Source organism: Nomascus leucogenys, chromosome 12 (assembly GCF_006542625.1).
Source record: "Nomascus leucogenys isolate Asia chromosome 12, Asia_NLE_v1, whole genome shotgun sequence".
NCBI lineage: Eukaryota > Metazoa > Chordata > Mammalia > Primates > Hylobatidae > Nomascus > Nomascus leucogenys.
In genome coordinates, this window is record NC_044392.1 from 25,634,458 (window position 1) to 25,658,838 (window position 24,381).

General features: G+C 37.5%; 1 protein-coding gene across 3 annotated transcripts in view; it reads left to right on the top strand.

Annotated features, from left to right (window-relative positions):
* Nucleotides 1-24,381, top strand: part of COP1 (COP1 E3 ubiquitin ligase) — a 257,866-nt gene that overhangs the window by 96,894 nt on the left and 136,591 nt on the right. For all 3 annotated transcript variants that reach the window (XM_003258927.4, XM_012511523.2, XM_030823941.1), the window contains one exon: nucleotides 472-529. In XM_003258927.4, the coding sequence (XP_003258975.2) occupies nucleotides 472-529 (58 nt within the window). The remainder of the gene's footprint in view (nucleotides 1-471; nucleotides 530-24,381) is intronic.

A 24,381-nucleotide genomic window follows, 5' to 3' on the forward strand; every position in this document is an offset into this window, starting at 1 on the left:
CCTCATTTTTACAGATGAAGAAACTTGAGTAATTGATTATAAGTTAATTGTCCAAGAACACATAGCTTTTTAATGGCATAGCAGGGTCTGTTAACCATAGATTTTGATTGCATGCTTGTGCTCTTTTCCCAATAGTGTAAATTTTCTTTTCCTTAAAGTTCTCCAAACCTTAACCTGTCTGAAAATGAAATATAAACAAGTAAATCTATATAGACACCTGCCTTGTGATTATCCCCTATTGACATTATTTCTTGGTTTATATGTTTGAGGTGGTGGGTTGAAGTGGTAAGTTGCTTAAATATTTGCTGATATTTTATGGGTTGTCTATTTGATGTCTAATGATTGGCAATAAATATTTTCTTTGCTTAGAAATTAGAAATACTGGGCTTATATATGATATACTTTAGATTTACTTTTTCTGTTAAAATAATGTAAATACTGAAATCACATTTTTCTCTCTTCATTTTGCAGTAGTATTATTGATTCCACAGAATACAGCCAACCTCCAGGTTTCAGTGGCAGTTCTCAGGTAAACGATATCTTTGTTTGCTTTAATGATACCATGAGTATAATTATCTGAGTTATAAAATCATAGATTAGTTTACTAAAATGTCCTGTCACAAAGACACACCATTTTGAATGCAGTGGTGTTGATTAGCACTTGAATAGCTCTTATGCATAATGGTAGAATCAAATATTAATATTTGCTTTTTCAGTTATAAGAACCTAAATTTATTTTCCTCACCGAGTTGTGATGGAACAAATCTCAAGTGTTTTGCTTTCTTTTTGTTTTTGTTTTTTTGAGACACTGTGTCACGCAGGCTGGAATGCTGTCGCCTTGACCTCCTAGGCTCAAGCAATTCTCCTACCTCAGCCTCTCGAGTAGCTGGCCCTATGGAAGTACACCACCATGCCCAGCTAATTTTTGTACTTACTGTAGATCTAGATGGGATTTCACCATGTTGTCCAGGCTGGTCTCAAACTCCTGGACTCAAGCGATCTGTCTGTCTGACCCTCCCAGAGTGGTAGGATTACAGGTGTAAGCCACTATCTCTGGCAGTTTTTAAAAACTTAACTGTTAATTTCAGAACCTGAGAGGAAGGAAATACTTTAGGAAAAAAATTATGAATAATCAAGACATAGTTTATCTTAGAGATAATGGAAATTATAAATCTGTCATTGAATTACACTTCATTACGTTGAAACTTACAGCTTTTCCATGGAATAAAGACCACAGTCTTGAGTAAAATAGATAATCAGCTTGACTTCTTTGAATTAGTTGTATGAGTATTTTAACCTTTACTCTCTTCATCTTTGGCTTGGAGATACTGGTATCTGTCAAGCTTATTTTTGAGGCCTGATATGCTTTTTTAAACTTTTTATTTTTATATTTTATTTTATTTTATTTTTTTGAGACAGAGTCTTGCTGTCTCCAGGCTGGAGTGCAGTGGTACCATCTCGGCTCACTGCAACCTCCTCCCAGGTTCAAGCAATTCTCCTGCCTCAGCCTCCCAAGTAGCCGGGACTACAGGCACACGCCACCACGCCCAGCTAATTTTTTTGTAGTTTTAGTAGAGACGGGGTTTCACCGTGTTAGCCAGGAAGGTCTCCATCTCTTGACCTCGTGATCCTCCCTCCTTGGCCTCTCCAAGTGCTGGGATTACAGGCGTGAGCCAGCGTTCCCAGCCATTTTTTATTTTTATTTTTGAGACGGAGTCCCGCCCTCGCCCAGGCTGGAGTGCAGTGGTATGATCTTGGCTCACTGCAATCTCTGCCTTCTGGGTTCAAGCAATTCTCCAGCCTCAGCCTCCCGAGTGGCTGGGACTACAGGCGTGCGCCACCGTGTCTGGGTAATTTTTGTATTTTTAGTAGAGACGGGGGTTTCACCATGTTGGCCAGGCTGGTCTCAAACTCCTGATCTCAGGTGATCTGCCCACGTTGGCCTCCCAGAGTGCTGGGATTACAGGCGTGAGCCACCACTCCTGGCCACGTTTTTTAATTCTTTATATTGAAATAAGTTTTGACTTAGAGAAAAATTACAAAAATACTAAAAAGAATTCCTTTATAGTTTACATCCAGATTGTCTAAGCACTTAACATTTTATCACATTTGTTTTATCATTCTCATTCAGCCTTTCTTTTACATATATATGCATATAATTTCTTTTCTGGATTGTTTGAGTATGTTTCTTTACCCTTAAATACTTCAGCATGTATTTCCTTAGCAACAAGGATATTGTCTTATGTAGTCACAATATAACTTTAAAATTCAAGCAGTTAATATTGATACAATATTATTTCTAAATTCTAGATTTTCAGATTTTAAGAATTACCCTAATATAGCCTGGGCAACATGGTGAGACTCCGCCTCTACAAAAAATAAAAAAATTAGTTGGGCATGGTGGCATGTGCTTGTGGTTTCAGCTACTTGGAAGGCTAAGGTGGGAAGATACCTTCAACCCAGGAGGCCATGGTTATAATGAGCTGAGATCATGCCAGTGTACTCCAGCCTAGGTGACAGAGTGAGACCCTTTCCCCCCACTCCCCCCCCCCAAAAAAAGAATTACCGTAATATCCTTTATAGTAAAACAAAAAACAATGAGGTGTTTTTAATGAACGTTTATTTGTATATGCACTTTATTTGAAAAAATAGTACACCTATTTTTATCTAAGTGAGCAATAAATCCTTTTGGATTATATCACTTCTGTTTTTCTTGTCTCCAAACTTGGATGACTGCCTTGTTACTTTTATGATTAGTTTATGTGACTATTCTGTACATCATCCTGTATTATATTCATGTACAATGCATGCATTTGGCCTATTCTTTTTTTGTAGTAAGTTTGTAGATTGGTTTGTATCTGTTTCTGAACAGCCATGAAAATACCAGATTCAAGTATTTTTGTAAGACATAATGGAATACATTAGGAGAAAATTTAAAGCCTTAAATTGAAATATACCATAGGAACTTGAGAGAGAATAGCAGTCCCTGTATCTGGAAACTGGCTTGGCATTTATAGCTAGCCATTTATGTTCTCCTTCTGAACATAATTTCACAGAACATCAACATCAGACAAGGCTACTCCCTGTGACTGATGAAGCAAAACAAAAAGCAAGATCAATCCATAAAGTTGTCTAGCCACATTTTAAAAACAAGGTCATACTGTGCAAACTACAAAAAAAAAAAACAAAAAAAACCCTACCCTGACCAATGTGAGTGGTTGCTGCTTCTTTACCGGTTAAAACTTTAGCCTCCCTGTAGTCTTCTGTGCTCCTAGATAAGATTTATCATTACATAAGTTACTGAATTATAGAATCATTCTCACTTGACAGTATCCAATGCACAGTGAAGCCCCACTTTCTTAAACCCTGCCACGAATTATTTAACAAGTGCCTTAATCCTTTAAGTTGTTTCTAACACTGTCTTACTGAGCCATCTCTCACTTATTCATATTTATTGCTGCTAGCAATAAATAAAATTTGTTTAACTACAGGTGTTTTTTTAATTGGTCTTTGGCTGGAGGACTTTGACCAAACTTTATAGGGGAACAAGAAAAGGTTTCCACATTTGCCATTTATATTAACATTACTTTGGAATTTCTAGCAAATCCTATGAGCTAGAAACCAGTAGAAACTGAATCTGAATACAGCCTTCAGAATGTGAGAAAATGTTGGCAGATTATCTATCCGACAAAGGATTAATAACCAGAATATATAATGGACTCAAACAATTTGATTGCAAAAAATAATAATCCAATTTAAAAATTGACAAAAACTCTAAATAGACATTTTCAAAAGAACATATACAGGTGGTCAATAGGTATATGAAAAAATACTTATCACTAACCATCAGGGAAGTGGAAGTCAAAACCACAATGAGATATCGTCTCACTACAGTTAGAATGGTATTATCAAGAAGATAGAAGTAACAAATGTTAGAAAGGACGTGGAGAAAGAGTGAATGCCCCTATACTGTTAAGAATGTAAAGTCGTACAGCCATTATGAAAAAGAGTATAGAGGTTCCTCAGAAAACTAAAAATAGAACTGTCATGTGTTCCAACAACCCCACTGCTGGGTATATATCCAAAAGAAAGGAAGAGATACCTGCACTCCCATGTTTATTGCAGCACTATTCACAATAGCCAATATTTGGAATCGACCTAAGTGTCCATCAGCAGATGAAAGGATAAAGAAAATGTGGTGTATATACACATTGGAATATTATTCAGCTGTAAAAAAGAATGAAATCCTGCCATTTGCAGCAACATGGATGGAACTGGAGGTCATTATATTAAGTGAAATGAGCCAGGAACTGAAAGACAAACAAACATCACATATTGTCAGTCTTAAATGGCAGCAAAAAAAAAGTGGATCTCATGGAGGCAGAGAGTGGAACGGAGGTAGTAGGCAGAGAAGGGAAAGGCGTGGACAGGGAATGGAGACAAGTTGCTTAATGGGTACAAAAATACAGTTAGATTAGGTGAATGAGTTGTAGTATTTGATAATATAGTAGGGAAATTATAGTTATTACTTTATTGTATATTTCAGAATAGCTAGAAGAGAAGAACTGCAGTGTTTCCAACACAAGAATTGATAAATGACATGATAGAAATCCCAGTTACCCTAATTGATTATTACACATTGTATACATCTATCAAAATATTACATGTACCCTCCACAGATATGCACAACCATGATATAGCAACTTTTCTAAAAAGAAATTGAATGGGTGCAGCACACCAACATGCACATGTATACATATGTAACAAACCTGCACGTTGTGCACATGTACCCTAAAACTTATAGTAATAATAAAATTACAAAAGTAGATCCTTGGATCAAGGTTTAAAAAAAAAATTTAATCTGGAGGAAAAAGAAAAACAATCAATCTTTTTTTTTTTTTTGAAATATTTTAGAGTAGCACTTTTATGTGGTGAAGGAGACTTTTGGTTTGACATAGTGCACTGAGACAGTGCGTTAATATCTTCTCATCCCCTCCCACAAGAAATCCTATTGCTATATTGCTCTCCTCACACCCAAAACTTAGAATATAGATGATTAAAAGAGAAAATACTTACAGAAGAAGAGCTGACTAATCTGGGAGTCACTGTGTGCATGGTAAATGTGTGCTTAAGGATTAAATAACAGGTCTCCCAGGAGAATTCTTAGCATCTGTTAGAGGACTGGGGAGTTGTTGAGGAAACCCTACTAGTATTGAGATGGAGCTGACATGATACTTTGCACTGAAGGCCTTACCCTTCATTTCTAGCTGTGCTCCAGATAATAGCTAGACCTAACATAAATTGAGACAAAAACAATTGAAATAGTGGGTAGTCGAGTATAAGCCTGGCAAAGGCAAACTAAAGAATACTGTAAACTGAAAAAAACCCAGAAGTATGAACAAAATAGGACAGTTTTTTCACATAAATAAAATGTATACTTTCCAAAAGTAGTAAAACTTAGTATCATTAAGGATTGGAATTTATGTAAAGCAAAATCTGTTAGAAATTAAATACTTAGGGGCTGGGTGTGGTGGCTCACGCCTGTAATCCCAGCACTTTGGGAGGCCAAGGCAGGCGGATTGCGAGGTCAAGAGATCGAAACCATCCTGGCCAACATGGTGAAACCCTGTCACTACTAAAAATACAAAAAATTAGCCGAGCATGGTGATGCGCACCTGTAGTCCCAGCTGCTCAGGAGGCTGAGGCAGGAGAATTGCTTGAACCCGGGAGGTAGTGGTTGCAGTGAGCTAAGATCATGCCATTTCACTCCAGCCTGGCGACAGAGCGAGACTCCGTCTCACACAAAAAAAAAAAATACATAAAAATAAATAATTAGGTAGCATTTATTTTGCAGTTACTTTTCATAGACAGTGTTTGAACTATTCATATGTATTAACTAACTTTCAGAACTACTCTATGAGATAAATACTATTATTATTATTATTATTATTATTTTTTGAGACAAGGTCTCGCTCTGTCGCCCAGGCTGGAGTGCAGTGGCACCATCTCAGCTTACTGCAACCTCCGCCTCCCGGGTTCAAGTGATTCTCCTGCCTCAGTCTCCCAAGTAGCTGGGGCTACTGGCGTACACCACCACACCCAGCTATTTTTGTATTTTTAGTAGAGACAGGGTTTCACCATGTTGGCCAGGATGGTCTCGATCCCTTGATCTCATGATCTGCATGCCTCAGCCTCCCAAAGTGCTGGGATTACAGGCATGAGCCACTGTGCCCTGCTGATAAGTACTATTACTATTCTTTATCTAGAAGGAAACTGATACACAGAGAAGTTATGGAGGTTGACTCAGATAATATAGCTAGTAAGAGGAGGGAGCTGAGATTTTAACCCAGACATTATGGCTTCAGAGTCTCCGCTTTTAAATACTCATTTATTCAGCCAGCAGGTTTTTGGGATTTTGTGGTTGTTGTCGTCTTTGTTTTGTTTTGTTTTTTTGTTTTTTGTTTTAAATGTACCTCATATTTACTAGGCTCTGAGGACACCTCATTGGACAAAAGCAAAACAGATAGTAATCCTTGCTGTAATGACGTTTCCCATCTAATTGGTAAGATACTTATAGCAAAAGTATAGATGACTTTTGAATGACCAGGATGTGAGGAAGCAGAGATATGTCTACGAATGTCCCTGGGAAAACTTCCTAGGCAGAGAACAAGAAGTAAACAATCCCTGAGGTGGAGAATGCCTTACATAGTTCAGAAGTCCAGTGTAGCTGGAGACAAGTGAACAAGGGAGATAAAAATAGAAGATGAGGTAAAAGAACTTAACAGAGGCTACATTTCATGTATGGCTTTCTTAGGCTGTTAGAAGGAGTTTAGATTTTTTGAGTGAAATGAGTAAAGCATGGCTTAATAGGTACTTGTCTCCCTATATACCTTGCATCAAAGGATATATGTTATTTATTGTAATCCTTGGAGAATTTCGAAAAATTGGTTGAATCTAAGACAAGATAAATAGTATCGTCTGCATTGTGTGAATTAGAGCCCCAAATAAACAAATAGAGACAGACAGACAGTCTGGAAAAGAGTAAATGAAGAATCCTCTGAGTACCTATGTGTTAAAAAATCAGTGCGTTCAAAAAATACCGCTAGTGGAAACGTTATTTATCAAAAATTTCTGGAATATGGTCAGAATTGTACTAAACATTCATAGTCTTGAATGCTTTCATTTTTAGATAAGAATGAAAATAAATGAACTTATTATTTATCCAAGAGGCTACATTATCACTAGATGGTAAATATAGAAAGACCAAAAAAAGCCCATATACAACATAAATTGAAATTAGCTATTATCATGATACTGAGTACATTAAAATAACTAAGACAATGTTGATGCATACTAATAAAAATCACATTCTTAATGACATGTAATTTTAAAGAAGAATATAAAATATTAAAATAGTACAGATCAATATTAGGACAATTTGGATAGACCAGTAACCATAATTACTAATTTAATTAGATTCCAATTTAAAAGAAATCCCAGTAATTTTTTTAAGGGTATGTAGAGTGTGCCCAATTAACATTGTAAAGTTCATTAGTAGAATGAATTATTCAGAGGTTAATGATGAATTTACCTCATCAGCTATTAAAATGTACTCTTAAGACTGCTGTAACAAAAGAAGCAGAATAAAAATTTAAAATCTACCAAAAAGTAATTAATAGTCTGTGATAAAGGTGGTCATGTAGATCAGTAGTGAAAGGAGAGATTAAATGCATGGTGTTGAGACAAATGGGAAACTATTTGAAGGAAATTTAGCTTGTTTTCACTTACTGAAAGAGTTCAGTTCAGCTAAACAATAATTTAAACAACAATAGAACTATAGAAATTAAGAAAGAAGTCTACCCTACGTATAAGAAAGCACCACAAACAAAATTTAAACCCACATTGAGAAAGGCATCATAATTAGGGCAAGTAAATGGCTTAATTGCTTCAAAATATTAAAAATTTTGATAATTTTATTTATTTTATTTTTTTATTTTTTTGAGACAGAGTCTCACTCTGTCGCCAGGCTGGAGTGCAGTGGCGTGATCTCAGCTCACTGCAACCTCCACCTCCCGGGTTCAAGCGATTCTCCAGCCTCAGCCTCCTGAGTAGCTGAGACTACAGGTGCGCACCACCACGCCCAGCTAATTTTTATATTTTTGGTAGAGACGGGGTTTCACCATGTTGGACAGGACGGCCTTGATCTCTTGACCTCGTGATCTGCCTGCCTCTGCCTCCCAAAGTGCTGGGATTACAGGCATGAGCCACTGCTCCAGGCCAATTTTATCTTTTTAATGAAAGCTCCAAATAGGGTAAGAAAATGGTTCAGGACATCAGTATTTTTAAAAGACAAAAATTCACACATTCAGCTCACATGAAATAATACTCAATTTTGCAAATAAATAAAAGCAAAATATAGGATAATACTAGGTACCAAAGAAATCATCTGATAGCTATGGCTAAAATCAAAGGGATGTTCCAAAATGGAATTACTCTTACTTGCAATGAGTGTATGTGCTCGAGCATGTGCATATTGGGGAAGGGTAGGTGGAGGAAGGGAGAGTGGTAGTTGAGTTGATAGTCTTCCAGGAAGATAATTTGGCAGTATATACATGTGATCAATGCTAAAGTAGTTTGATTTGGTAATTATGCACAAAGAAATTTATTTTAAGGAATGATTCTAAGTACTATGTAAAGATTATATACCGGTATTAATCATATGTGCAAAAATTTGGGAAAAATAAACATGCCCAGCCATAATAGAATAGTTACAGAAATAGTGCTACAGCTATAGGATGGATTACTTTACTGCTCTTAAAAATAATGTTTAGTAGTTGAATTGAAAAAAATGCTAACAATATAATGTAAGTGAAGCCAGAAATGTATGAACTTTATAGAGTTATATTTCTGAACTTTTGTAATTGCCTATTGATTTTGCTTTAGAATTTTTATATAACCATAGTACAATTAGCAAAATTAAAAAATTGATATATCTCAGAAAACCTAAAATTTTTAATTTTAAATTTTTTACAATTTAAATTTTAGCAGTGTATTCACTAATGTCCTTCATAGAAAAAAAAAAATTCTGTTCCAGGACCAATTCTGAATGACTTGTTGCATTTATTTGTCATGTCTCTTTAATCTCCTCTAAATTGGTGCAGTTCTTCGATTTATGACATCAACATTCTTGAAGAGTTTAAGTTATTTATTTTATAGGATTTCCCTCAGTTTGAATTTGTCTTGTGTTTCCTTATGCTTAAGATTCAGATTATCTATTTTCGTCAGGAATACTATAGTAGTCCTATTTTGTCCTCCTTAGTTTGTCATATCTGGAGGCATATGATATCTATTTGTCTCAGTGCTGGTGATATTAACTTTGATCACTCGATTAAAATGGTGGCTGCCAGATTTCACTGCTGTGAAGTTTCTTCCCTTTGAGCATGTATCATTGTATCTTATCAGTGTTATAATAATTGTTAATGTGTTAGTTGTCCAAATGATGATTTTCTGAGTTTTTATATCTTCTACATTTATTAGTTAGTCCTTCTGTTTGTATGTTTATATCGTTGTGGAATCCTGGGTCATTAATATATATATTCTGTTACTAATTTTGAAACTCAAATCGTCTTGTATTTGGCTAGTTGGAGCTCCTTCAAACTGACTTCTGTATCCTTTTGACATATTTCTATCATTCTTTATAAGTACTTTCTTAGACAATAATGTTCCAGCTTCATTCCATACTGACCTTGCCCCGGTCCTGGAATAGTCTTGTATCCAAGAAACCTCTTTTCTTTTAGTGGAAAAATATATTTTAAAACCAAAAATCTTAAGTATGCTCATTGTTCTTGGAGTATCATTGCTTGCAAGCTTTCTCAGTGGACAGAGCTAGGAAATATATGTATTCGTATGTATTAATATATATTGTTGTATATTTATACCCATAATATATATGCATTAATTAGATATAAATCACTGTGTTTGATTACTGAAGGACTCCCAGGAATCATAGAATTTATATTTCTGGAACAGTGTGATTACAGGCAGTGGATATACAGAACAGCCCAGCAGCAGTAGTGTATTTATTGAAAGGGATCCAGAGAATTCAGTCACAATATTCTTTGTCCTTCCACTGCTAGGTTGCACAGGAATTGCTTTGTCACGAGATTTAGAATCACTACTGGCTTGGGTTTGAAGCACCTGAGTGCCAGGAGACCCAAAGTCTGCTTTTGGTTGGAGTCTCTAATTGTGAGCTAGTCATGTAACCACTCAATGGATTCACCTTGCCTGCTGCCTAGACAGAGTCAATTTATCAAGACAGGAATTGTGATAAAGTAATTCACGCAGAGCCGCTGTGCTGTTACTCAAATCAGTCTCCCCGAGCATTTGAGGATAAGAATTTTTTTTTTTTTTTGAGATGGAGTCTCGCTGTGTCCCCCAGATTGGAGTGCAGTGGCGCGATCTCAGCTCACTGGAAGCTCCACCTCCTGGGTTGACGCCATTCTCCTGCCTCAGCCTCCCGAGTAGCTGGGACTACAGGCGCCCGCCAACACGCCCGGCTAATTTTTTGTATTTTTAGTAGAAACGGGGTTTCACCGTGTTAGCCAAGATGGTCTCGATCTCCTGACCTCATGATCTGCCCGTCTCGGCCTCCCAAAGTGCTGGGATTACAGGCATGAGCCACTGCGCCCGGCCGGGGATAAGAATTTTTAAGGACAACTTGGTGGGTTGGAGGAAGCCAGTGAGCCAGGAGTGCCTGATTGGTTAGGTAGATGAAATCATAGGGAATTGAAGTTGTCCTCTTGCACTGGGTCAGTTCCTGGGTGGGGGCATGAGATCAGATGGGCCAGTTAATCAATCTGGGTGTTGCCAGCTGATCCGTCAAGTGCAGGGTCTGCAAAATATCTCAAGCACTGATCTTAAGAGCAGTTTAGGGAAGGTCAGAATCTTGTAGCCCCCAGCTGCCTAACTTCTAAACCATAATTTCTGATCTTGTGGCCAGTGTTAGTTGTCTAGTCGCCAGGCAAGAAGGAGGTTTGTTTTGGGGAAAGGGCTGTTATGGTCTTTGTTTTAAACTGTAACCTGTAAATTGGCTGGGCGCAGTGGCTCACACCTGTAATCCCAGCACTTTGGGAGGTCAAGGCGGATGGACCACCTGAGGAAGTTCAAGACCAGCCTGGCCAACATGGAGAAACCTCGTCTCTACAAAAAATACAAAAATTAGCAGGGTGTGGTGATGTATGCCTGTAATCCCAGCTAGTCAGGATGCTGAGGCAGAAGAATCACTTGAACCCATGAAGCAGGGGCTGTAGTGAGCTGAGCTCATGCCACCACAGTCCAGCCTGGGCAACAGAGCAAGACTCTGTCTCAGAAAAACAAAACAAAACAAAAAAAAACAAACCTATAAACTAAGTTCCTCCCAAAGTTAGTTAAGCCCGTGCCCAGTAATGAACAAGGACAGCTTGGAGGTTAGAAGTAAGATGGAGTCAGTTAGGTTAGATCTCTTTCACTGTCTTAGTCATAATTTTGCAAAGGTGGTTTCAGTCACTTAGGTGCGTACGTTTTCATTATGTGACCAGCTTTAACAGATCCTACTGAAATCAAGTGCAAATCATGAAAATCATGAATTCAATTATTATTACTAAACAATGCTGACCAACTGATGGGTTCTGCGCCAAAACAACTCACTGACTGATGATTACAGAAAATTATTTATCTTTAGTTAATATATTCTATAGTGTAGGCAAGGGTCAGTGGTCAGTCCATACAAGCTGAGGTCAATCCATGCTATTCTAGCATGTTTAGGGTTCGTTCTAGCATTTGTCCTTTCTCTGTGTATAATTTCCTCTTCTGATGGAAATCTAGCTGTCATGATCAAAATACACTTACTTATTTGCATAGTCTTAGAATATATATACAAAAGTTAGCATGAAAATTGCTGAGAAAACCAATCTAACTAGAGATATTTCTTTGAAATTCCGTTTGTCTTTAGCCTGAGAATACATACTGAAAATATAGTATATTCAAAGGTTATTTGGATTTGTTTAATTTTCTTCAATTTTCGTTGTGATGTTTCTTTGAAATACACTTAGGTTCATTTACTTCTATTTGTATTTCACCCCACTTTCCATCCTTATTATATATATCCTTTTTGAATATGTAAAATATTAACCTGATTCTAAAAATCAGAGCTGTAATAAAAAGTTATAATCAATAATGGCTACCCTTTCAGCTTTTTTTTACCAATTTCCCTACCTCCATCTTTTCTACTCCATTTCTACTTACCTTCTTTAGGTCACTGATTTTATTAGTCAGACTTACAGATACATATGCACATTTTCTTATTTTTACCTCTTTCACAAAGGGTAGCTTTCTAGTAATTTTTTTCGGTACTTTGTTTGACAATTTATGAGGAAGGTAACTCTATAGAAGTTCATAGAAGTCCTCTTCATTCTTTTTTACAGCTGCATGAGACTTCTTCATGTGGTTGTACTGTAATTTATTTAATCACTTTGTTATATAATGACAAGTACGTAGTTTCCATTATTTAGAAATTACAGCCAGTAGAGCAGTGACTAGTTGTGCCTGTGTATTTTCATATTATTGGAGGTAAAATACTTTCAGTGTAAATACCTAGAAGTGGGATTGCTGGGTCAAAAGTATGGATGGATAGTACCAAATAAACCACCCTCCAAAAGCAGTTTGTGTCTTCACCAACAACATGTAAATATGTCTGTTTTCCCCACAGCATCTCTAACAGAATGACTTTTCATAGTTTTTAATTTTTGCCAATATATTAGGTGAGAAATGTATCTCAGAATAGTTTTGTGTTTCTTTAATTATAAATGAGATTGACTATGTTTTCATATGTTTACTGGTATACTAGTATACTTATTAGTGAGTAGTATACTCATATCTTTAGCTGACAGATGCTTTTCTTCTATTAGGTGTGTGACTTTTTGGGTTCAATTTATAAGACTTTGTTATATTAGGAATACTAGTCTGTTACCTATGACCTGTGTTGGCTGTATTTTCTTCCTATTTTATTTTATTTTTTTACCATTCAAAAGTTTTTAGTTAAAATTATCAATTTTCAAAAATTACATCTAGATCTTTGAATCACAGTTAAAAGCTTCTCCCTACAACCAGGATGTAGAGAAACCCATTCTTTCTTAAAATACTTGTCTCGTCTTTATTTTTTTACATTTAAATTCTCAATCTATTTGGAGTTTATTTTAGTGTATGTTTTGAAATGTGGATTTAATTTCATCCATCCAAATGACTAGCTATGTGCCCCCAGCCCTATTTTAAAAAGTTGATCTATCTGCTGGTCTGTTTCTGTTTCTGTATTATCATTCCTTTATTGTAGAGGCTTTATGATATGTTTTAATGTCTGATATTTCTCTTCTTCCCCTATCTTAGCTTGTCTTTTTCATTGTTTTAGAGAATGTTTCTTCCTGTTTGTTTTTTCATAGGAACTTTAGTATCAGTTTATCTAGCTCCATAAAAAAGCTTCTTGGTATTTTTTATTGGAACTGCCTTTATCTTACCAATTATCTCAGGGAGAATTGACATCTGTATGATACTGATTTTAACTCTAGGTTTTGCTTATATTTTTCAGAAGTTTAAGCATTTTTTAAAGCTGAAAATTTGTTTTTAAAAATTTAAAATTAAACTTTTAATTTTGAGATATTAATAATTATAGATTTACATGCAGTTATAAGAAATACAGATTTAGCATCTGAAATCTAAAAATCCAGAATTTGAAATGTTCCAAGATTTGAAACTTTTTGAGCCATGATATGATGCCCAAAAGAAATGCTAATTGGAGCATTTTGGACTTTGGATTTTCAGATTGGGGTGCTTAGTTGGTAAGTACAATGCAAATATTCCAAGGTAGGGAGGAGTTTGGTTTGCAGAGCTTCCATGCCTTCTCTGGGCATGAATGCTCTCCTGATCATCCTAGACCTCAGTGTGTTCACTAGCCTGCAAACTCATTCAATCTTATTGTTTAGGAGCTTTATAGAGTTTTATAGAGCTTAATCTCCAGGCCTCAGCCACTTCCTGGAGGTTGGTGTGTGTGCAAAAGTTCCAACTAATTACTTGGTGGTCTTTTGACCAGCCTCATCCTGAGGCTTTGTAGGTGTCTCACCCTAAGTCACTTCACTAAATTCAGGTATGATCAAAAGGAACTTGCTATGAATAACAAAAGATGCTGGTATCACTCAGGAAACTCCAAGGATTTTAGGAACTGTGTGTGAGGAACTATAACACCCTAATGGGTTCCCCTTCCCTGCTGCCTAGACAGAGCTGATTTATCAAGACACTGGAATTGCAATAGAGAAAGAGTAATTCATGCAGAGCCAGCTATGCTTGAGACCAGAGTTTTATTACTCAAATCAGTCTCCCCAAGCATTTGGGGATCAGAGATTTTAAGGATAATTTGGTGGGTGGGGGAAGTCCAGTGAGTCAAGAGTGCTGATTAGTTGGGTCAGAGATGAAATCATGGGGAATTGAAGCTGTCCTCTTGCACTGAGTCGGTTCCTGGGCCAGGGCCACAAGATCAGATGAGCCAGTTAATCTATCTGGGTGGTGCCAGCTGATCCATCAAGTGCAGGGTCTGCAAAATATTTCAAGCACTGATCTTAGGAACAGTTTAAGGAGGGTCAGAATCTTGTGGCCTCCAGCTGCATGACTCGTAAACCTTAATTTCTAATCTTATGGCTAATTTGTTAGTCCTACAAAGACAGTCTAGTCCCCAGGCAAGAAGGAGGTTTGTTTTGGGAAAGGGCTGTTTTCATATTTTTTAAGCTGTAAAGTAAGTTCTTCTCAAAGTCAGTTCAGTCTATGCCCAGGAATGAAAAAGGACAGCTTGGAGGTTAGAAGCAAGATGGTTTGTTTAGGTCAGATCTCTTTCACTCTCTTAGCTATAATTTTGCAGTGGCAGTTTCAGAACTTTGGACAGAGACCAAGTATATTTCTTAGACCACATTTCCTTTTCATGTGTGTAGTGATATTGTTGCAAAACTTTCTCCTTAGTTCAGCTAAAACTGGGCTCTTGTCACACGAATGGGAAAGATTAGGCTTGCAGACACGTACAAGGGTGAGGAAAACGTAATTTATTGGGCGAAAAGGAAAAAGGGAAAAATAACTCTCAGCAAAGTGAGACAGAATCCTGCTAGCAGGTTTCTTGCCTCACAGATTGAATCCCAGGTCACCACCCAGGGACAAGAGAGGCCAGGCTCCTCCCCGCTGCAAATGGCACAAACTTCCTGAGGCCCCACCCCATCCTCTCAGTGTGCAGATGGGCATTATTCAAAAAGAATCAGCTGGGAAAGGGCAGGCTTCATCCAGGACGGGCAGTCTGGTTTTTCAGCCTTCAGACTGGTTTAGGCTTGAAGAAGGGGTTTTGCCTGGGGACCCTTGGCTGCCTCCTGTCTCTATCATTTTCTCCTCTAAAGAAGTATATATCTAACTGCCATAAGGATAAGGAGGAAGATTAATCTTAACTGCTTCCTCCTGACAGGGTGTGCTGTTTTGGGAAAATGGCAGTCAGATCTTTCTGAGAGGCCTATCTAAGGGTCCCATCAAAAGGGGCCATCGTCTGAGGCTTTGGTTGCATGACCATTTGGAGTGTGATGGCCTGAAGGCAAGAAGAGACAAACTGGGTTATTACAAAACGTGTATCAAAACAAAATAAGGGGGGAGGGCGTGAGGACAGCTCAAAAATCTCAAGACTTTTACTAGTTAATGCAGGGAGATGGGGGCAGAAGCCCGACTAGTAAAACAAACTTTTACCCTTTGCTGGCATGTTGGGCTTCTGGGTTCCCTTCCCCTGAGCCCAATCCTAAGCCAACCAATTTAAGGTTTGGGAAATTAACTTTTCCCAATTTGGAGAATGCATCCGAGGGGAGTGTCCCATATTACAAAGACATGATTACTTGTCAGTGAAGAGAGGACAGAGGAGGAGAAAGGAAAAAGGGCTTTTTTTTTTCAAAGGAGTCTCAGGGTTGAGGATGCATTCAAAAGGATTGCAGAGTGAAGATGAATGGCTACCTATCTAGAAAGAGAGGAGCACGGTGCCCCAGGTTACCTTCTCTTCCTAGCAAATACCTGGGGTATTTGAGGGAGGGAAAGTGAGGTGTTCCTCTTTCTTTCCTCTGTCCTTGGATCCCAAGTCCCACCAACCACGACAAGGTGCCACCCGTGGGTGTCAAAGCAGCTTTCACTGATGTTAATGGTGGGGGGGCGTGCTACAGGGTGGGAGTATTCACTCTTACCCGTGTACACCTTATGTCCCCTGCTGTCAGTAGCCTTTGAATTCCCTAGACCTTATTTATGCCATGGATAGTAGCGTGACCTTTATCTATGCAATGGTAAGCTTGGCTTAATCAGTAAGAATCAGTCACACTCACCTATGCTGTGCCTTTTAACTTCTGTTATCGTCTGCTTCTGGATCCATCAGGTCCGGTTTTCTTTCCTAGGGCTTTGACCAAAGCTTGGAATTCAGTTTGAGACAAAAATGTGTCTTGGGAGGTGGGGGGTGTTGCATGGACTCCTTTTCTTAAGTTGAATGCTACGGTGAAGCTGTGGAATTGAGTTCTGCTCCAACAAGGGAGAAAAGGATGTCTTGTGACACCCCAGATAACTGGTGGCTATAGTTATGCCTGCTAAGATTTGGGTGCATAGTTCTTGTCTTTGGTTAGCTCCCTTGTTCTTAGTTTCCCAAAAAGGAAACCTCCAAGTGATGGGCATCCTATTTATTCCCATCACCTGGCAGGATAATTGCTCAGAACTAGAATATTGATCCAGATTTCTACATTACCCATCCCTTTTGTTTTTTTCTGAGCTGCAGCTGGAAACTGCTGTTTGGTTCACAGGAACAAGCAGGGTTAGTCTAAAATGTAGGCAAAAACTTAAAAATAAAGGAATGTAGAATTTAATGACAAATGTATGATAAGTCTTGAAACATAATTTATCTCTCTCCAGTCTTTTTTTTTTTTTTTTTTTTTTTTTTTTGAGACGAAGTCTCGCTCTTGTCCCCAGGCTGGAGTGCAATGGCTCTATCTTGGCTCACTGCAACCTCCACCTCCCAGGTACAAGCAATTCTCCTGCCTCACCCTCCCAAGTAGCTGGGATTACCGGCACCTGCCTCCACACCCGGTAAGTTTTGTATTTTTAGTAAAGACGGGGTTTCACCACGTTGGCCAGGCTGGTCTCGAACTCCTGACCTCAGGTAATCCACCTGCATTGGCCTCCCAAAGTGCTGGGATTACAGGCGTGAGCCACTGCACCCTGCCAGTCCTTATTTTTGTTAAAAAACAAATCGTGATAGGATTGAATTGTTTGCAAAATAGACTTTAGTCTTATACTTGGCCTGATTATTTGTGTAAAGTGCAGCAAGATTAATTATTTTTACATAGGCCTTTTAGATTGGCTTGAGTGGAACTCTGTTCCACAAGAAATCCCAGATAAGACCTTTTAAAGCCAAGCCCAACCATCAGTTTGTATCCTCAAATGCCTGTGAATTGGGTGATCCTGCCCTCTTAATGTCTCAAAATAAACTTGGAGCTCTGGGCCTATAGAAGGTGACATTCTTTACTTATCACAGGTCAGAAACCCTATACAGTGGCTGCATAGACAAGGATATGATGCCAGTTTTCCCAAGGGGCTTTTATTGGCTCTGCAAGTCGAGCTTGACTCCTTAAAGGGAAGCATACCCTTCAAGTTAAGCCTTGGTAAAACACGTTTCTCCAGTTGCATCCTGTTGCAAAAGAAAATGGATTCTTATTGCACTGATGTAAACAACTATATTGCCATAAGTTAAGAACACTTACAACTAGTTTCCAAATTCTGGAGAAGCCAGAGAGAGAGAGAGAGAGACAGACAAATATGCTCCAAATTTTTTTCACAGGAGTGTGCCCTACTCAGTTATTAAAAGCTGTAAATAGTTCAAAATAAGTTTCCTTGACTATGAAAAGACAAAACAAGGATCAGCAATATTCCAAGCAAAAGTTAAAAAGATTGCCTCAGTTTTCGATGAGTTCAGTTCATTTAGTTAACTCTTATTTTGCTTGATATTCGTGAACATTTTAGCTCTTCGTGAGTCCTTCACGCTTTTCCTGTATTGTAGTGTTACAATCTCCAAAGTTATTAGAAACCTGTATTTGAGAGTACCTGTTAGAGTCCTATAGCTTGTTATAAGCCATTTTTTGAAAAGGATCAAAACAAGACAGCAATTGTCTGTGAATAACAAAATGTCCAGGGTAGTTACAGTTAGAAACACAGTTGACAAAGTAGTTCGATTATCTCTGTGGTTTACAATAACTTACAATAACAACCTTTTAATTATGATGGATAGCATATACTTTAGACATTAGAATTTTTGGAATCCCATACAGTTTTGAAACATATATTAGTAGTAGTCACCAAAATATAACCTAAAGAAGATTGAACACCATTTTAGCAATCTCATGTAAGTAAACATGTTCTGTTTACCCCTCATTTGGATACTCCAGGGACTCTCTGCAGCATCCAAAAGCTAGGTGTCAGGAAAGACAATTTTGAAACTGAAGTTTGATTTTGGGAAGCCTGTTAAATATGTCAGAGGTTTAAAACACTTGATGTTATGCAATAGAATTCCAAATTATTCCAGATAAGTTATTTATTTTGCCAAAATGATGACTCAGAAATTTGAAAAACAAAAACCTTTTATAACCTTTTACAAATTTTCCTAAAGAGCCTATTAGTTCCTTAAGAGTATGTTTTTCTGCTTTTATTTCAATGCTTAGTTTACAGAAAATCCATATAATGCCTTTTTGAAGTTAGTCAATATGTTAACACAGAGAATTTATTTTGGACGATTAATTTTTACAATCCTTCCATCACTTGTTTGAACTTTTAGCTTTTTTTTTTTTGAGACAGAGTCTCGCTCTGTCGAACTTTTAGCTTTATCTTATCTAATTCAAAACAATCCTTAGACCCTAGGCAAAAATTTACATTTCCACACCTTTTATAATCTTATATTAAAAACACATCATAACACACCTTACATGCAAATCTATTTCCAGTAGTTTCAATTACATATTATAATGGTAACTCTTAGCAATTTTAACTTTAAAACCTGGTAAATTGTTTTAATTATTTGCTTGGTGCAGCCAAGGTTTGACTTCTTCCAGCATAATTAAGGGCATGGATGCCCTTTCTCAAGATTGTAAACATATTATCCAGTAGCATATTACATGGTCAGTTTTTGTAAATGTTCCATGCATGCTTAAGAAGAATGCCTATTTTTAAATTAGGTACAGTGTTTTCTTATGTTCATTATATCAAATTTCATATTTGGCCATATATAAACTAGTGTTACTTGCATAACACTAGTTGCATAACTCAGTTGACTTGCAGATTTATTTCCCATTGTGTTAATAGGTTTGTCCACTTCTCTGGCAAATTCTGCCTGAAAAATTTTAAGGCTCTCTTATTACGTACAGATGGGTTATGTTAAATTCAACCTTTTCTCATATATGGTGGCTATTTTCATCCTTATTAATGTTTTTCATCTTGAATCTCTTTTTTCTCTTTTAGTTAGTATTCTTTCATGTTATCCTGATTTTTTAGTTTGTCTCTGTTTTAAGTATTTCTTTGGCAGATAGCATACCTTTATTTTAAATAATCTGTTCTGTCACTATTTCTGTTAGTGATTGTTTCCATTTACATTTATTGCTAATACTGATATAATTTCGTTCTTTTTTACTTATTATACTTGTTTTTCTCAGTTTTTTATTTTTTTTCTTATGTTTTTACCTCCTCCACCATCCCTCTTCTGGTTTGATTGTTACCTATTCTATCACTGTGCTTTCAGTAGTTGTCCTTGAAATTTATTCACACTTATCATCTAAGCAGAGTATCTTAATTATCTTAATTACCTTCCTGAACAATACAAGAGCTCCAGAATGCAACTTTTGTCACTTTCTTCTGACTTATATGTTGTTACTTGGATAATTTTTTGTCTTATTCTTAAGCCCCATAAACTAGATATGATAATTAATAGTAATATTTAGAATCACTTATTTATTTGCTAGTTTCCTTGCTCTCTTTTTTCATTTTGTGTCCCAGATCTTCCAGTTTCTGTCATTGTATTATTCAAGTACACAATTTCAGAAATTTTTTGTGTGTGTGTGTGATGGAGTCTCACTCTGTTGCCCAAGCTTGAGTACAGTGGCACAGTGGCGTGATCTCAGCTCTCTACAACCTCTGCCTCCTGGGTTCAAGCTATTCTCTTGCCTCAGCCTCCTGAGTGGCTGGGATTACAGGCAGAAATTCTTTTAGAGATGGCTCACTGGTAGTAAACTTCGTTTTTGTTTATGATGTTGTGAGATAGCCTTTTGGGGTTCTGAATTTTAGGTTGGAATTCTTTTCTCTCAAGTTTTTTAAGATTATTGATGTCCTTTTTGCTCTAGCTTCTTTCTATTGCTCTTGAAAAGCATTTTGCCTTTTTAATTGTTGTTCCTAAAGAAATTGTCTTTCTTCTGGTTTTAAGATATTTTTGCTGTATAGACAAAAACACACTTTCACCTTAATATGTCTAATTGTGGGTTTCTTTTTAATTATCTCACTTGATCGGAATAATTTCACTGTCTGTGTATTCATGTCTGTTTTCAGTTCTGGAAAAATCTCAGCCATCAACTCTTCCAATATTTCTTCTTTAGTTTCTTGGTCTTTTCTTCTGAGTCTCTGGTCATATTTCAAACTATTATTCTTTTATGCCTCTTATATTGTTTTTCAAATTTTTTGTCTTCTTGGCTTTTATCCTACATTCTGGGCAGTTCTTTCAGATTTCTCTTCTACTTTGTAAATTCTGTTTTCAGTTTCCCTACTTGTGGTCTCTGGGCTTAATTCTCCAAATCCCAGTTCAATTACTTGTTTTTGTGTAGGTATTATCCTCCTCTTTCCCCCTGCCCTGTGCTGCTGCTGTTATATTTTATCATTACATCTCTGAGTTCACCTTCCTGTCTGTTAAGTCTTTGAAAATTATCTTACTTTCTTGTGAGTTATTGACAAAGAGAGTCAAATGCTATAACATATTTAAAGAAGTGTTTTTGGAACCAAATAAAATTTTTTAAAGAGGTTTATTTGGAGCCACAAAAGCCAAAATGAGTGACCCTGGCCCAAGGCACAGTCTCAAGAGGTCCTGAGAACATGTGCCCAAGGTGGTTGGTATACATTTTAAGGAGACATAAGACACCTATCATTACTTAGGAAGTTTACATTGATTCGATCTGGAAAGGCAAGATAGCAGGCAGGGACAGGGGGTGGGAACAGGGATTGGCTTACAGGTCACACATGGATTCAGAGATTTTTAGATTGACTCTTGGTTCAAAGAGTTAAGTTACTATCTAAAGACCTGAAATTAATAGAAAGGAGTGTCTGGGTTAAGATAAGGGGTTGTGAAGAACAAGTTTTATATGTAGATGAAGTCTCATAGGTGGCTACCTTTAGAGGCAGTAGATGGTAAATGTTTCCTAATTAGGCTGGACTCTCAGTTAATCTCTTCAGGATTGGGAGGGCCTGGAAGGGGAAGGGTGTAGTTATGTTAATACAGATGCAAAATTTTCCCCACAAAAGACTGCTTTGCAGGGTCGTTTCAAAATATGGCAAAAAACTATTTGGGGGTAAAATATATTGATTTCCTTATTTGTCGTGACATTATTCAGGGTCAGGTTGAAAACTAAGTGAGATTATATAGGGTTAAGTGAAACCCATCTGATGAGATTTTATCGTTTATAGGGCATGACTCTGCAGTCTCCTTAAATAGGAATTTGGGCAAGAAAGAAAAAAACTCAGAGTTTAGTTCTCAGAGTGAAGCAGTGCTTTAAAATATGACTCTTACCTCCTCCCATCTAGATTTATCAAAGCAGGGATACACTGATACACTGTAGTATACATTACAGTACCTTAGTACTTTTTACTTTATGCATTTGGCATTGTGGTACAGTTATTGGTGAACTTGTGCCAGCAAGTAAATACCATACATATTTAGGACCACAAACCTTTGTTTTTATAGGATTTATATGCTAACGTTTTTCAAGTTTATTGCCTTTTACCTGATTTTGTTATTTTGTTCTTCTAATGAATATATCAAACTCTTTGGCATGTGTATATTATTGCCTCTTAATCTGATAATCAGTATTAAATAGATTTTTTTTTTTTTTTTTTTTTAGATGGAGTCTCACTGTGTCACCCAGGCTGGGGTGCACTGGCTCGATCTTGGCTCAGTGCAGTCCCTGCAGCCCTGGTTCAAGCGATTCTCCTGCCCCAGCCTCCCAAGTAGCTGGGATCCCGCCACCGTGCCCGGCTGATTTTTGTATTTTTAGTAGAGACAGGGTTTCACCATCTTGGCCAGGCTGGTCTTAAACTTCTGACCTTGTGATCCACACACCTCGGCCTCCCAAAGCGCTGGGTTTACAGGTGTGAGCCGCCGCGCCCGGCCTAAATAGATTTTTTTTTTTTTGGAGACAGAGTTTTGCTCTTGTTGCCCAGGCTGGAGTGCAATGGTGCAACCTCAGCTCACCGCAGCCTCCGCCTCCTGGGTTCAAGTGATTCTCCTGCCTCAGCCTCCCGAGTAGCTGGGATTACAGGCATGCACCACGATGCCTGGCTAATTTTGTATTTTTAGTACAGACGGGGTTTCTCCATGTTGGTCAGGCTGGTCTTCAACTGCCGACCTCAGGCGATCCACCCAACTTCACCTCCCAAAATGCTGGGATTACAGGTACGAGCCACTGTGCCCGGCCAAATAGATATTTCTTACAGTTAAGAACTATTCCAGTAATTCCAGGTTGTAAGGCTACAGTGTAGGTAGGGATAATGAAAACGCAACTCATTTTCTTTTTTCTTTTTTTGGAAGTAATCATAAAATAACTTTTTATTATGCCTTCTTTGAAATGGAGGTAAAATACATATAAAGAAAAGCGCAGATCTTATGTATTTGCTTGAGTGAGATTTGACAAACACATACATGTGATTGCACAATGCCTAGATGAACATATGGAACATTCATCTTGCCTTATTCTCCTTTCAAATTCACTCCCAGTTCTTCGGGGGCAAATATTATACCGACTTCTAGAAACTCATAATTCACCTGTTTTTAATCCTTATATATTGAAATTTTGTAATAACATTACCTTTGGTGTATGACTGTTATTCAGTGTTTTTGAGATTCATTCTGTTTTGTGTGTATCAGCAGCTCATTCTTTTTTTTTTTTTATTATACTTTAAGTTCTAGGGTACATGTGCACAACGTGCAGGTTTGTCACATATGTATACATGTGCCATGTTGGTTTGCTGGACCCATTAACTCTCGTCATTTACATCAGGTGTTTCTCCTAGTGCTATCCCTCACCCATCCCCCCACCCCATGACAGGCCCCAGTGTGTGATGTTCCCCTTCCTGTGTCCAAGTGTTCTGATTGTTCAGTTCCCACCTATGAGTGAGAACATACGGTGTTTGGTTTTCTATCCTGCGATAGTTTGCTCAGAATGATGGTTTCCGGCTTCATCCATGTCACCACAAAGGACATGAACTCATCCTTTTTTATGGCTGCATAGTATTTCGTGGTGTATATGTGCCATATTTTCTTAATCCAGTCTATCATTGATGGACATTTGAGTTGGTTTCAAGTCTTTGCTATTGTGAATAGCGCTGCAATAAACATACATGTGCATGTGTCTTTGTAGTAGCATGATTTATAATCCTTTGGGTATATACCCAGTAATGGGATGGCTGGGTCAAATGGTATTTCTAGTTCTAGATCCTTGAGGAATTGCCACACTGTCTTCCACAATGGTTGAAGTAGTTTACACTCCCACCAACAGTGTAAAAGCATTCCTATTTCTCCACATCCTCTCCAGCACCTGTTGTTTCCTGACTTTTTAATGATGGCCATTCTAACTGGTGTGAGATGGCATCTCATTGTGGTTTTGATTTGCATTTCTGTGATGGCCAGTGATGATGAGCATTTTTTCATGTGTCTGTTGGCTGCATAAATGTCTTCTTTTGAGAAGTGTCTGTTCATATCCTTCTCCCACTTTTTGATGGGGTTGTTTTTTTCTTGTAAATTTCTTTGAGTTCTTTGTAGATTCTAGATTTTAGCCCTTTGTCAGATGAGTAGATTGCAAAAATTTCCTCCCATTCTGTAGGTTGCCTGTTCACTCTGATGGTAGTTTCTTTTGCTGTGCAGAAGCTCTTTAGTTTAATTAGATCCCATTTGTCAATTTTGGCTTTTGTTGCCATTGCTTTTGATGTTTTAGTCATGAAGTCCTTGCCCAGGCCTATGTCCTGAATGGTATTGCCTAGGTTTTCTTCTAGGGTTTTTATGGTTTTAGG